The 14270-nt window shown below is 43.1% G+C and overlaps 1 protein-coding gene across 5 annotated transcripts in view; it reads right to left on the bottom strand.

Moving 5' to 3' along the window:
• Positions 1–561: 561 nt before the first annotated feature.
• GLYR1 (glyoxylate reductase 1 homolog) overlaps positions 562–14270 on the bottom strand; it is a 37815-nt gene continuing 24106 nt past the window's right edge. For 4 of the 5 annotated variants that reach the window (XM_083373003.1, XM_083372999.1, XM_083373001.1 and 1 more), the window contains 9 exons: positions 14082–14132; positions 13909–13982; positions 12219–12318; positions 10587–10697; positions 7759–7860; positions 6925–7087; positions 5169–5348; positions 4173–4297; positions 562–3525 (listed from right to left, as the gene is read on the bottom strand). In XM_083373003.1, coding sequence (XP_083229129.1) covers positions 3451–3525; positions 4173–4297; positions 5169–5348; positions 6925–7087; positions 7759–7860; positions 10587–10697; positions 12219–12318; positions 13909–13982; positions 14082–14132 — 981 coding nt within the window. In that variant the 3' untranslated portion in view covers positions 562–3450. The remainder of the gene's footprint in view (positions 3526–4172; positions 4298–5168; positions 5349–6924; positions 7088–7758; positions 7861–10586; positions 10698–12218; positions 12319–13908; positions 13983–14081; positions 14133–14270) is intronic. The other variant, XM_083373000.1, reaches the window with a different exon arrangement.

Genomic DNA, 14270 nt, shown 5'->3' with positions numbered 1-14270 from the left:
TTTTCTAATGTTTATAAATAAATACATAAATACTGGATATTTTTTCTCATTTTTCTTCTAATATAACCACTTAGACGAAGAACAAGGTCAACAAGTCAATTCTGTTACTCTTCCTATCCACCCTGTAAAATAAACAGTTCAATTTTTTCCATCTCATTTCAAATGTTAAGGTTTTTTTAATATTTTCAAACAATATTACTGAAATAAACTACAAAGTTGTCATTGCAAAGGAAATTGGTGTGTTGCAGAACTCCAGCTGTTGTGGTTTGTACCCTGTAACTGATGATTAAACAGGAGTTGTTTTTACAAATCTCCATACATCCTCCAGTCTCACCATCAAATTTTCAAATTTGCAGTATATTTTCTACTTTTATTAATGGCATTCATCCTTTCCAAAGTTTCTCCATTCCCTCATCCTTGAAGTTAAACACAAATTTAAATTTATACTCTTGACTAATGCATCTATTACCATTTTTGTGTTTTGGGAATAGGAGATTCATATTCTAATTCTTCCCCCAAAATATGCAGTTAGGAAAGAATACTTTAGAGCAACAAGTAGCATTGTGTTACCAAGAAAGGTTTTATTTCCTTTTGCCAGTAGCTTTGTTAATTGCACAAGAAAAAAAAGATCATTTTGTCTGTGTTTGCCATTTAATCACCACACATCCTATCTCAATGACAAAACATTAATTAAAAACAAGGCAAAAATAAAAAAAAATTCACAACCTTAATTACCTATAGATCATTCATCAAAGGAGAAGGAATTAAAAGAAACAGATTTTTTTTCTTACAAGCTCTCCACAAGTGTAAATATATTTTATCTTGAAAAAAGAGGGAACAACAAAAAAAGCAACTGCTAAAACAGAAATCCCATAAAAAAAGAAACTTTACAGTATTGTCAACAATATTAAGACAACAATGACTAAGCCAGTTCCATCATATTCTCCTACGCCACTGCCAAGTCGAATTTAAGGACACCCCAACCGAGAATTGATCAAAGCTGGCAGAAAGGCCAAGTAGGAAAGGAGTCCCATGGCACCTTAAAACCAGCAAATATACTGCAATCTAAAACTGGTAGACTAATGGATGCTCTGACCCATAAAATTGGATGTTGCAAAGCCCAGTTTACATAAACTACTGCTTGGCTGCAAATGAAAGAAAACAAGGGTGTCCTTCTAAAAAAGGCATGAAATGGGCCAGCAGTTCCAAGCTCTTATTAGCGTTTTGAGCTGTTCCCCCTTGGGGTATCGCTAACTGTGCAGTCCTGCAGAAATGACCGCACCCTTCAGCGGATCTTTCTTCTCTCTGACAGAAAAACCACAAGATAGAGAGATTGAATGGAAGACGCTGCAGTTCTCTTACATTGTAGTTGCAAATTCCTAGTTCCATTTGCATGTTTTTCTTGGGAGGCAAAATAAAAAATATTCCGGGAACTATTTCTGTTCATTCTGTTCAAGTACTGCAAGGTTCTCACAAAATCTCAGAAAGTTCTCCCCGTCCTTTTCCTGACCACCTTTAGAATGGGTGTCCAACTTTTAAGACCTGTGGACTTCAAACTCCTAGAGTTCAATTCCCCAACAATGCTGGCTGGGGAATTCTGGCAGCTGAAGTCCATAGGTCTTAAAAGTTGCCAGTGTTGGGCGTCCCTGCTTTAGAAGGTCTTTGGAAGAGTAGCTTCCTGTTGTAATTTAATGCCTTAAGAACAACCATCTTGAGTGAGGTCTTCCCCCCCCCACCCCAGATTCATTTGCTGCTCCTGACAAGATACTGGTTGTCCTTAAAAGCTTCACTTACTCATAAGGAGTTCATTTCCATTAACAAGATGCACTTCACTGTGGGGAAAAGCAGGCAGATAGCTATTGGGAGCTAAGAAGCCCCTGGACAGGGACAAAAACTAATGTCCTTTTTAAGGTGAATTGTCAGTACCAGAGAAGGGGGGGAAAAAACTATATAAGGAGTATGTGCTGTAGCAAGAGCAGAACAGGCTCGTGCCTACTCTTTTAATATATCAACTAAAACTTTTAATATATCAACTAAAACTTTTAATATATCAACTAAAACTTTTAATATATCAACTAAAACTCTAGAGTCTTCTGCACCTGCACTCAGAATGACCTAGCATATCCACATTGCTTGGAAATCAACCCAGGGTTCAAAGAGATGGATGTCACATTTGCATTGTGAAAGTTTAAATACTGGCAAGAGAGGTTTATCAGTCTGAAATGCACAATTAAGCAGACTAAGTATGTGGGTGCTGAATTTTTGAGCTGTTTATGCAAATGTGAAAGTCTGCATGAACCCAGAATTGTTTCTAACCATTTCTGATGTATGCATTCCAAGCTTGAGCAAAGGGCTTTTTTCCAAGATTAATACTGACTTTTGAGACTGGAAAAAGCATCAAAATTTTGCTGGAATGTGCTGATGTGCTTTTGTATTCTAAGATTACTCTGTTATTTCAACAAAGTATTAAGCTGTATTAGTTCATAGCTTGCTGAATCTTTCATTACATTACTTGCAAGCAGGACTTCTAGTTCACATTATGTGTATCTTCAGTTTTTCAGAAAGAAAAACATGGAAGTCAAATTCTTTATATCAAATTATCTTTTTCCCCTGACTAATGGGCAACACTCGTCAAGACCAAGTCATCCTTGCAAACATTAGGAGCAAAGATGTGTACATTCAGGGTGCTAATTCTCCAAGATAAACTTGAAGGAAGACTCTAAAAGTTCTACCTTTTTTTAAAAAAAAAATGCCGTCCACAAACCTATTCTGTGAATCACAGGCAGGTCAAATCATTTTACAAATGCGTTCAGAATAGATAAACTATTTGGGAATCAAGAGCCTGCAGAGACACCCTGCATGTCAAAGACTCATTTTGAACTGGAATTAAGTAAAAGATCTCTCATTTACAAAAGCTGTTTCCATGGAGAAAGCCTGGATGCAAGCCGCTCTTCTTCTGCTAGGGAACTATGGCCAGGCGCTATATTAATTTACCCCTCACACCTATTGTTCTAATCTTTTTCTCCAAGGGGAAAAAAACCCACAGGTGTGCCAGAATCCCACAAGAATTGTCAAAACCAGCCAGGTTAAAGGGACATCCATATCCAGGGACACACATACAATGAGAACTGGGATTAAAGCCAATCAGCACTGGGGGGGGGGCGCTATTCCATTCTATGACTCCCAAGGGGTGTTAGAGATCTGTTGTCCAATCTCTTCTACTGCTGCTGCAGCTGACACAGGAAGGCATACTGGAGCAACTGTCCTTGTAGCAGATCTCAAAAAAGAGTTTTCGTATTAAAAAGGGAAAGAAAGAAAAAAAAGGGGGGGAGTAGGTGGGAATAAGGAGAAAGGAGAGGAGGAGAGAGACAAAGATGGACTGGTCCAGAGTTAAAACCCAGTATTCATCGGTATAATTAATCATAGTATTAACAATGAGAAGAGGATGGCCTAGTGGATGTAGGCCCTGTACACAGCAGACATGTCGTTATCAGACTGATCCAACGCTTTTGCCCGTTTGTAGACCTGAGGAAAAGAACGGAGCAGAAGAGAGGAGTCACAAAGAAGGGTGAGTGGCTTCCTACTAGCATCTTAAAACAACACCCCCCCCTCCCGCTGCATCTCCTAACTTTCCTTCCAGCCTGAACAAGTTAAGGGGGATCCAGAATCTGCTGTTAAGGGACTCAATTTGGCAAGGAGATATGGGTAGTCCTTGACTTACAAATCATTCATTTAGTGACTGTTACAAAAGCAACGGGAAAACTGACTTATGACCGTTTTACACACTGATCAATATTGTAACATCCCCAGGGTCACATGATTAAAATTTGGACGCTTGGCAATTGGTTTGTATTTATGACGGTTGGGTGTCCTGGGGTCGTGTGATCCCCCTTTTGTGACCTTCTGATAAGCACAAGTCAATGGGGAAACCAGATTTACTTAGCAACCGTGTGACTAACTTAACAATTGCAGCGATTCTCTCAACAACCAGAGGCAATTAAAATTAATGAAGGAGGCAGCTATAAGATCAAATATCTAGACAGAGAAAAACTATCTCAAGCCAGTCTTCAGATGCAGGTACTTTTCTAAAGGTTTGCAAAAAAAGAAGAAAGAAGAAGAAGAAGAAAAAAAAAGACAGGACTGAACAGAAATAGGCTTGAGGTACAACCTACCTCATTGGCTGCAGCTGCCATGGGAGTTGGATGATTAACCGAATCGCCTAGTGCAATGGCTAATCTGAGATCCTTCTGGATGTATTTCAGGTAGAAATCAGGTTTGAAGTTTCCTTGCAGGATATCTAGAGAAGGAGAAGGCCAGATACAGTTTCATATTCCATTTTCCCTGCTGACAACCCTTCTCCCTTCAGATTTCCCCACTCCCAGCGCCCCTATTTAAACAGGCAAGACCACGTCTGGCCAAAGTGATCCTTTCCCAGATTATCCATGCTAACAAACTCTCTAGCTGGCCCCAAGAGTCTTTTACCTACTTTCAAGATTGCAGTCTGTTTACTTTCTACTGCCCTTTAGTCCAGTCGTTCCACTTATTTTTATGGTTTGAATATACACACAAGAGAGAAATGGCTTTCCTTAAGAACTCAGGACAACAGCCCCGGAGAGAGAGATCTCCCAAGCACAAACTTTAAAGGTGGATGAACTTCACAACTGAGGGAGATTTAAGCCTGGGCCTTCCTGGGCCTGTCCATCAATTTAGCCACTCCACTCTCCCAGTCGGAAAGCATGTCTGGCCAGGAGGAACTATCTGGAAACCTCCAGCAGGTATGGCTAAGGAAGGTATGAGAAACAGCCCTAGACCATACAGGAAAGAGCTAGTTCAAGAGTAGAGACAGGCAATCAGCTGAATCCCAGAGCAGAGTTTTCTCAACTTTGGCAGCTTTAAAAGGTGTGGACTTCAGCTCCCAGAATTCCCCAGTCAACACAGGAACTCTGGGAGCTGAAGTCCACACATCTTAAAGCTGCCAAGGTTAAGAATCGCTCCAGAGATTTAGGCCATCCACTCCCTTCAGGCCCTACTAAGATGACCCAAAGCAAAGGGCTATGGAAACTGATCAGAACAACTGGAAGACTCTGGATTGCCTACACCTGGTTGAGAGAAGCAGCATTTCTATATCCAAAAAAAAAGGGGGGGGGGAGAGAAATGAAGAACCTTACTTTGGCACTTCTGATCCAGGAAGATGCTGGCAAGCTGTCCCTGATTGAGGATGTCCAGAAGGGTCTGCTGGGACTGACCGGTTACCTGAGCCAAAGTCAGTCCCTCTGCTATTGTGGCCATGAAGCTTCCTTGCACCATGTTCACAATCAGCATCATCTTGGCAGCATTCCCTACTTCTCCTATGGGAGACGGAGAGAGAGAGAGAGAGTGAGATTCTCTACAAGAAAATGGGATAAAAAAAGCTACCTGCTCAACAATATCTTAGACCTTGTTAAGACACTTGATAACATCTACTAATCTGTCTCTCCATGCATTCTTCAGCTTTTATAACCCAACAATAAATTTCTGTTGATAACAGAGGATTTTTTCCCCAAAAGACTTTTGTAGTTTCTTCACTATTCTTCAGAATTCAGCTTCATCATAATTTACCGGTCTTAAGAGCTAGTCAAAATACTTCCATTCTAATTTCTTTACACGGGTTGCCCCATAGCTAATGCGACACATTTAAAAGGATGCTACCAGATAGGCAAAGTCTTGGGTGGTGCTGGTATAGACAAGATTTGCTCTTTTTTAATAGATGAATTCCATTTGTTTTCTTGCAGAGATTTGGGATAAATAGGTACTTCAATGGACACTGCAATGAACAAGGACATCCATTCAATTTTGCAGCTACTAAAATTGTTGGCTGAGCAGGCACAAAAACAGCCAGGGAAGTGATTGAAGGCTGGGAAACAGGCCCCTCAATCAGTCAACAAGGAGTGCTGATTTATCATCGGCTTATCAACTACTTAGAAGGTGAGGGCTGGGCAGCACAAGTAAACCACAGCTAATCTTAAAAGCCAGCCATTAACGCGCCCCAATCAACATCTAAAAATCCACTTACACCAGGCACTATAAATACCATACACAGAACAGCACACACACTGCTACAGAGACATTCCCTGATGATGGGCTCCAGCAGGGGGCTGAAAGCTCAGAAGTCACTGGTCCCAGTGACTGACCCAGACTGGATCCTGCATTAATAGGTTACACTAACAAACATTTACCAATGTCTACAGAGAACCCCAATACTGGGATATATGTCAAATAATTAATAACCCCACAGATCAAAATATACTATATTTTGTGGCCAATAAATACACACAGAACCATTTCAATGGATGCTATGTAGTGTGTGTGTGTGTGTGTGTGTGTGTGTGTGTGTGTGTAACATCTGTATTCTACTCTAATAAATCGATCCATGTCAACAATAGCACACATGAAATAGGTTTGAGAATAATTGGATTTTCTTTTTGAGAAAAGGGGGAAAACTTATTATTTCTAGATACAATTCCGGCTGGAATTCAGATAATTGTCGTGCCTCCTCCCTCTTCATGACTTCAACCCACTTGGCTGTTGTGTGAAGTTATCACAGTCTTGCAGACTTTTGTTAGTAGCTTCAGAAAAACAGATGTCAGAAATGCTCCTCAGAATAATTTTAAGATGAGAGTTAACACAGAAAACAATCAGAAAGAGTTCCTGTGCGAGAAACTCATTAAAAACCCAAGAATTATTCTTAAATATATCTTCTCACGTTTCAACCTTCCAGAGAAGAGCTGGCATCCTGTATCACACATGGCCCAGTGTTCTATCTATGTAGGCCACTGTCTCCCTCAAACATCCTGAATGGAGATGTTTTCTGCCTGGCCTCATTCTGTGTTTTCAAGTGCCACAATCCATCACTTAATGATTATTCCCACCACTTAATGAAACTACCTAGGAAGAAAGAGGTCTTCCCCATTGCTTGGAAACAGCTACTGCAGTCTTCATACAAGCCTCTGTCTCCAGCCGCTAATATCACCAGCATCCCATCATTGGATAGCTGTTGGTTCCCTGAGACTGGGGCTTCCAGGAAGCGACCACCTCTGGAGACAATCACCTGGAAGCAAGAGAAGGAGGATCACTTGGAGCGGAGGAGACAAGTTGCATCAACTAAGGACACTGGTGGTCGTGCTAATCTTCCCTCTCAACTCAGGCAACGCAGTAACACATTACAGGTGATCCTTGGTTAATAATTCACTGATTAACTAAACCTATGATGATGCTAGGCCAGGGGTAGTTATGCCTGGACTTCATACTTGCAAGATTGAAGTGTCCCACAGTTACACGATCACGATTTGTGACCTTCACTGCCAACGCCCCACAAGCAAGGTCAACTGGGAAGCTGTAGGAAGTCATGGTCACAGGAGATCCTTGCTTAACAACCCACATTGTTCTCACTTACTGACAGCAACTGGGACTGTGGGATGACTGGCACTGATGATGTTACCTAGTTTGGGTCATGAAATGTCTCCAAGAAAACAGCCAGGCTCAGAGAGCACCAAGCACCCTGCAGTCCTTCTCCTCCTCTTCCCCCCACCTCTTCCACTCCACAAACCTCATTCCCTTCTAACACTGATATTACCTAGTTTGAATAACGAAACACCTACAAGAAAACAACCAAGCTCAGAGAGCACCAAGGACCCCTCATGTCTGATTGTTCCTTAGCCCGCATCTCTTCCCCTCATGACCAAGATCCTTCTCACATACTATCACACTCAACACTCTTACCTGAGCCAATTCCGTAACAGTGTCTGCATCCACAGTTGACATGTCGACGTAGCACTTCCCTGGACGGATGCCCTGGAGCACTCCACTGGGACCAAGCACCAGCTGGGGGAAGAGAAGAGCGGTAAAGCAATAGGGTGTCTGCAAAGTAAACCCAACCAAGCCAATACCAAAGGGGTGTCTATCAATCACTGCACACATGATCATTGGCTGAGTTTCTCCCAGGCTTCCTAACTATCTCCTCCTGAAGTTACCAGGCAGCAATAATGATGCTGCACTGCTCAAGGTTAAGATAGGACTGGTGGACACTCAGCCAGAATGCACTGTGGTTTTCGAAATGGTGGTAATATTGGACTGCACAGCATCTGGGAAGTTTTATATAGGCCAATCAAAAACCTGTAAGAACTTCCAGGTACTTGTGAGTCCTCTGAACCCTTCAGTTTGGGAAGATTCTTAGATTTATGTAGCCTAGCAATAAACTTCTCCAAGTGGAAAGTTGCCTCTTGATTGACTCACACTGCCTTTTGTGTGGTAAATAAATATGCCTTAAATACACCCGTGTAAAGGAAATGAACCCTGGCTCTTCTTTGGAAAGACATCCTGAGGCTGAAGCTCAAATACTTTGGCCACCAAATGAGACGAGGAGATTCCTTGGGAAAGACTCTGATGTTACGAAAGACTGAAGGGAAAAGAAGGGAACGGCAGAGGAGATGCTTAGTGTCATTGACGCAACAAACATGAATTTGGGCAAGCTCCAGGAGACAGTGGAGGACAGGGGGGCCTGGTGTGCTGTGGTCCATGGGGTGACAAAGAGTCAGGCACAACTTAGCAACTGAACAAGAAGATAGAAAGAACAAGGATAGAATTCACTGACAACACTGTAACGGCTCAGTTAGTTAGTATGGAAACAGACAATCTTAAAAAGATCAGTTCACGGGAGGGGACGGGCTTCTAGAGAGACGTGCTATGACTCACAGATTGGTCTGGTGAGGAAAAAGAGTTTCTGCGTGTCCTAAAAAGAGATAAGCAGACCAGCTTCTACGTTACTTGGTTCAAATCAACTCCACGGATGTAGTGGAGTTAAGATAGAATCGGCCACTCACCTGGTTTTGTGGTAGACTTATCTTGCAAAATTTGCTAGCCTTTACTTGAGCTGGTTTTTGTGCAAGGAATCCAACACAATGAAGCCTAACTGCATTGAACAACACAATAGGTCATTCAGCTGAGTCAAGAAAAGGACTGCTGCTGCCGTCGTCATACTTGGGGGAGCTTTTGAACCCTTGGCCACAGACTTCCAAGCCTGCTCTCACAATGTCACAAGCTGCAAAAACCTTTAGCTCAGTGCTTATCACACCTGATTTTAAGATCTGTGGACACCTGGCTGAGGAATTCTGGGAACTGCAGTCCACGGATCTTAAAGCTATCAAGGTTGAGAAACTGTGCTTTAGATCTAGATGTTCTACCTTAGTCCCAGTACAAACAAATTGGGATTTTCAAAACTGATCAATTGGTGATTTCCAGTCACTTCACCCCAGAGTTCCTGACATGGCACAGTTCTCATAACATTTAAGACTTTATTGTTATTTCCCCTTAAAGGTGTGATTAAAAGCAGAGCTCAGAATTTGAACAGAGGTCATATGTCAGGACTCTATTTTATTTATTGAATTTTTATGCTGCCCATCTCCTCTACAAAGTGATTCTGGGTGCTCTACCTATTCATTATATATGTTGCCCATATTTCTACCCCACAATGATCCAGAGATGGTCATAATGCTTAATGCAGCTTCTTGGCATTTGGCCAATAATGCTGTTGATGAAACAGAATTAAGGCATTTATGTTCTGAAATCCTTCAAGAGACCTACAATAAATAGCATAATTCTAGTTCCAGTTTTGGATGGTTTCAGGCAACTTAATTGTTCCAGCCTGGGTGTCCCAAATAAGTGAGCTCTCATAGGACTGCTGTGAGGGGGGGGGGGGAATACACACACACACACACACAATATAATCCCGTAAAGCCAAACTAAACAGCAATATGAAATGAATCTGCAGCAAGCTCTAGCTGTTACTCCACAGACTTGAAAATACTCCAAACCAACCATGTACTGGTGACTTAATCCAGTCATTTGACAGTAAAGCTTTTCAGAAGTGATTAAACATTTGGCACAATTACGTGCGGCAGAAGAGACTACCGCACAACTGAAAAACTAGAGTGACCTTGTCCTAAATATCAAAAGAACATTTCATAAACATTTAACAGTGTGCTGGCTTCTCTTCGGTCAAAGGAGACGGAGAGCAGGCATCACCCTGAAAGCTGTTTTTCTCAACTTCCCCAGAATAAGGAATGTATCTCCTTTTACAAGTTAAAAGTTAAACCTGTGAGAATGCTTTGAAGCCTCTTCCTCATCTCCTCTCTCTCCTTTGCCGAGTGAAACAAGGCCTCCTGGACAATTAGGACTCTCTTGTGTGTTTTCAGCCTCTCTTAGCTGCCCTCTGAGAAAAGCTAGTACGGCCTTGTAATTTCAAAGAAGTAAATTATCTGTAGAAGCAAAGGGTGTTTGTGCACGCACAAGGAAATCAATGAAGAAGTCCACACTCGTGACTTCCGCTTAAAAATCAAAACAGGCTTTCTGCATTCCCATTACCTACAAATTAAGAGAAGTGTAATTCTAGGTCTCAAGAGACATTCAAAGGCGTCGTAGTTTTTCTGAGGGAACTGAGAAAATTCTGGTCCTAGTAAAGCAGACATGATCATTCTGTGGCAAAGCATTGGGGTGGGGGTGGGGGGGAAGGGCAGGAGGGGCTCATGCAAGTAAAAAGAGGTAATCCTTACATCCTTGGCTGCTTTTGGATCAGATACGCAGGCAAAAGTGATATCACAGGTTGAAACTACTTCAGCGGGGGTTCTTCCCAACCGTGCCCCCTCCTGGATGAACAAATCACACTGCAAAAGTCACAGACCCAAAGGTAAGAAACAAAACGAACCCGGGAACCACGATATGCCATCCCAAATCAGCCGCAAGAGCCATGGCTGTGAATTCTGAGTTCAAGCCCACATAGCTGGAGAACTCCCAACACAACCCCAGGAAATATTAACTTTGGGTCAGAATAAACTTGAAGTTACGTGAAGCAAAGCAAAGAGAATTAGCTAAGCTTGGCAGGATAACAAAGAAATCCTTTCTCTGCTTTCTAGAAAGGTCATCACACTGTATCTTTGGACATGGGCTTACATGGTCTTTTGTGAGAATAGAGCAAGTGTCACAGAGCCTTATCAGGGCCAAGGAACTCTGTGTTTACGGCCTCAGCTGCTGCAAACAGCTAAGTTACCTTTCTGTAACAGCAACTACGAAAGGGCTCCAAACTCTTGTGGATCCAAGAAGACAGCTTTCTATTGCCTCCTGGAAGTGGCAGGGGGATTCGTTCTGATACTAAAGGACTGAACCCTGGGTCCAATCCCACCCACCCATCTTTTGGCTGGCAGATGGGGCTCGGACATCTACTGGATTGGAATAATGCCAGAGAGGAGTGACCCACCACATCACTGCTCTACCCCAAAAGACACAGGTCCTTTTCTTCAGCAGCAGCTGCTCTGCCATTATCGAGGGTTTTCCTTAGATAAGCTCCTAGTTCTGAGGGTCTTATTAATCTCACGAGAGGTGCCGACTGCCTCATGCAGTCCTCTATGCTCACGAAAACTGGAACAGAATGATTTCTAAAAAAAATGCGGGGCAAAAACCCACGTGGGCATAGCTGTTGCAGCTATCCTAAGTCAGAGCTTCTGCTGTCAGCCACAAAAATAGCACAAATTGGGAGGGGGGGAAAAATAAATAAATGAAACGGAGGGAATGAAAACGTTACCATAGCTACAAGGACCTTGGGGATAATGCAAGCTGGCGCTGTCAAAGCAATGACTACGTTCAGAAGCCCATCTTAAAACATTTCAAACGTGGCGGGCCAGAAAGCATCCATTTTAGCTAAATGGCTTTTCTCTTTCTAGCGAGTGGGTGCTTTTGAAGCAGCGTTGACTCCTGGCGGCTGCCTGGACAAGTCCCCGCAATTTTCCTGGACAGGAGTGGTTTGTCTTTGCCTCCTTCCTTGGGCTGAGAGAGGGGAACTGGCTCAAGGTCACTCAGCTGGCTTTATAAGTAGGATGGGGCTAGAACTCAAGAGTCCCCAGATTCTCGCTCGAGGCTTTAACCATGACACCAAAGTGGCTTTCTTTCTTCTTTCCTACCTCCCTGACAAAGCCAAAGCCGCAGTCCATCGTTCAGTATGAGAAGAATGTCACAGCACAGATGAGAAAATTGCTATACATTTCTCATGTCTTGGTAAACAGAGAAATTCCCTTCTTATTTCAGGCTCGGGTGACCATCAGCAATTCCAAAGGCACTCCTTGATCGGGTCTGTTGCTTCCTTCCCCCCTCGACAGAAGACTCTTTTATTTCTTACTAGAAATGGAACTCACCTTCTCCGCGGTCCGATTCCAGACCGTGACGGTGTGACCCATTTTTATTAAGTTGGAGACAATGCCGCTGCCCATCAGGCCGAGGCCGAGGAATCCTATCCTGCGTGGGGAAGAAGACGGTGAGAGCTGGTCACGGCGCAGAGAACAACTGTGTTTTTTTCTTTTTTTCCCCCCTTCGAACCTCACAAAATCAAGATACGGAGAAACGGGGGCGAGAGTAACAAGTAAAACGATGCACCAAGATAAACCAGGGGAAGTCTTATTATTCTCAATTGCAAACTGATCGCATTGCTTGCTCTAGGCCACAACAGGCTTTTGGCAAGAACTGTACCTTCTTCTCCTACACCCATTTTTCCATAAACAAAATAGGGGAAAGGAGAGCAGAACAATAGAGCGTGGGTAGCCTCACCTATTTTGGGATCTAATTCTGTTCAAATGCTCGTTTCAGAAGTCAGTGTGTGTCATCCAAAAGACAATGGCTTCCAAGAGACAGGAAGTTTTCAACCCTGCCAATCCTCTCACAGAACTCCTTTCTAAAAGACCCGGCACTACAGAGGACTGTGCACACCAGAACAGCTGCATGAGCAACGCACTGTCTAGTGTGACGTAGTGTGATGAAGTGCAGGATGATCCCAGCGCAAAACCCAAATCGATATATTTGCAAATCTTCAAGTAACACAGACACTTGTTCAAGCCTTACTCCCAGTTATCAGCACTTCTGGGCTTATGATTAAGAAAGCCACTGCTAACAAGCGGAACTCTTACCCAAGAGCATTTGTGGTTAAGAATGTTTTAGGTACTTTTTTTTTTTTTAGTAAAATAGGAAGACTACCAGACTACAAAATAGAATGATTAAAACTACTCTAGGAAACCTGGGGAAAAAAGCAGGCCAGTTTCCCCTCCTCAGTGTCACCTCACAGCTGATTTGAGGAAAGCCAATTCCTAACCACGTTACGCTTTGCCACGCCATTCACCCAGAGCATCCTGCAAAGCTGAAGGAGAACAACACGAAAGTGTGTGGTCGAGGCACAGTTAAAAGGGCCCGTATGCAACTGTGCATCAGGAGAGCTGAAGAATTGCTGGGTTTTAAAGGTTTACCTGAATGACTTCATTGTTAAAAGTTTGTTTCCCTTCAGCAAACGCAAAGGGCAGACATCCTGAGATGGCTGCAGCCACAAGCAGGCCACAGCTTGCTATGAACAGAGCTGGGGGGAAATTGCTTCTGACAGCATGACAGGAAGTGCAACTGAGGCTCCTGTCACTCGAGGAGAGGGGAAAGCACAAGGAGGGTCTGGAGGCAGATCTGCCATAGAGGGACCTTCCTGGGGGGAATTCAAAAGTCCCGCCTCTTCCTCTCCTTTCTGGTGGCTCAAGAACAACTCCCAAGACCATTCTCACCAGATTCTTGCAATGAAGCGTGGCATGAAAAGAGGGTTGTTGTTGGGTTTTTGTTTTTTTTAAACATAGCACTTAGATCCAAAGGGAAATTCACTGGATTGTGAGAGAGCCTCTGGGCAATTTTATTTTTCACCTTTCTAGTGATTTCGTCTTTGGTCATAGCAGGGTTTGATGGGGGTAGGGGGATGGGGAGAATTCATTCTCTCATTTTATGCACGCGACTGCATGGTGAAGTTCAGCCAGCTGGCATGAAAGCAATTTACAAGGAAGGAAGGAAGGCAGGCAGGCTTACTTCTTGTCTGTAGGAGTGATGCTGCCATTGATAGCTGTGCTGTCTGCTGCCTGGATAGAAGTGGACCCAGTTTCCTATGGAAAAACACACCCCTGTCAAGTGATCAATTTCGTCTTAGCAAAATGGGCAGGATCTGATCAATGAAAGAAAATTAAAAGTAAACTCTTCTGTACCTCTTCACACACCTTCAGCTTCTTTGTGATGGCCTGATAGCAAACTGTTGGCTGTAGGGAAAAGATAAAAGCACATGCTGTAGAAGAGGGTTGTCAGACTGCTGGCCCATGAGTTGTGGTGGTGGTGGGCACGAAGGGAGGCTCAGCCAATCTCAATGTATACATGGTTGTACTTTGACAATAAAGGTT

The sequence above is a fragment of the Vipera ursinii genome (assembly GCF_947247035.1).
Source record: "Vipera ursinii genome assembly, chromosome: 13".
Taxonomy (NCBI): Eukaryota; Metazoa; Chordata; class Lepidosauria; order Squamata; family Viperidae; genus Vipera; species Vipera ursinii.
Note: the sequence above shows the minus strand (reverse complement) of the source record. Positions and strands in the feature narration are given on the sequence as shown.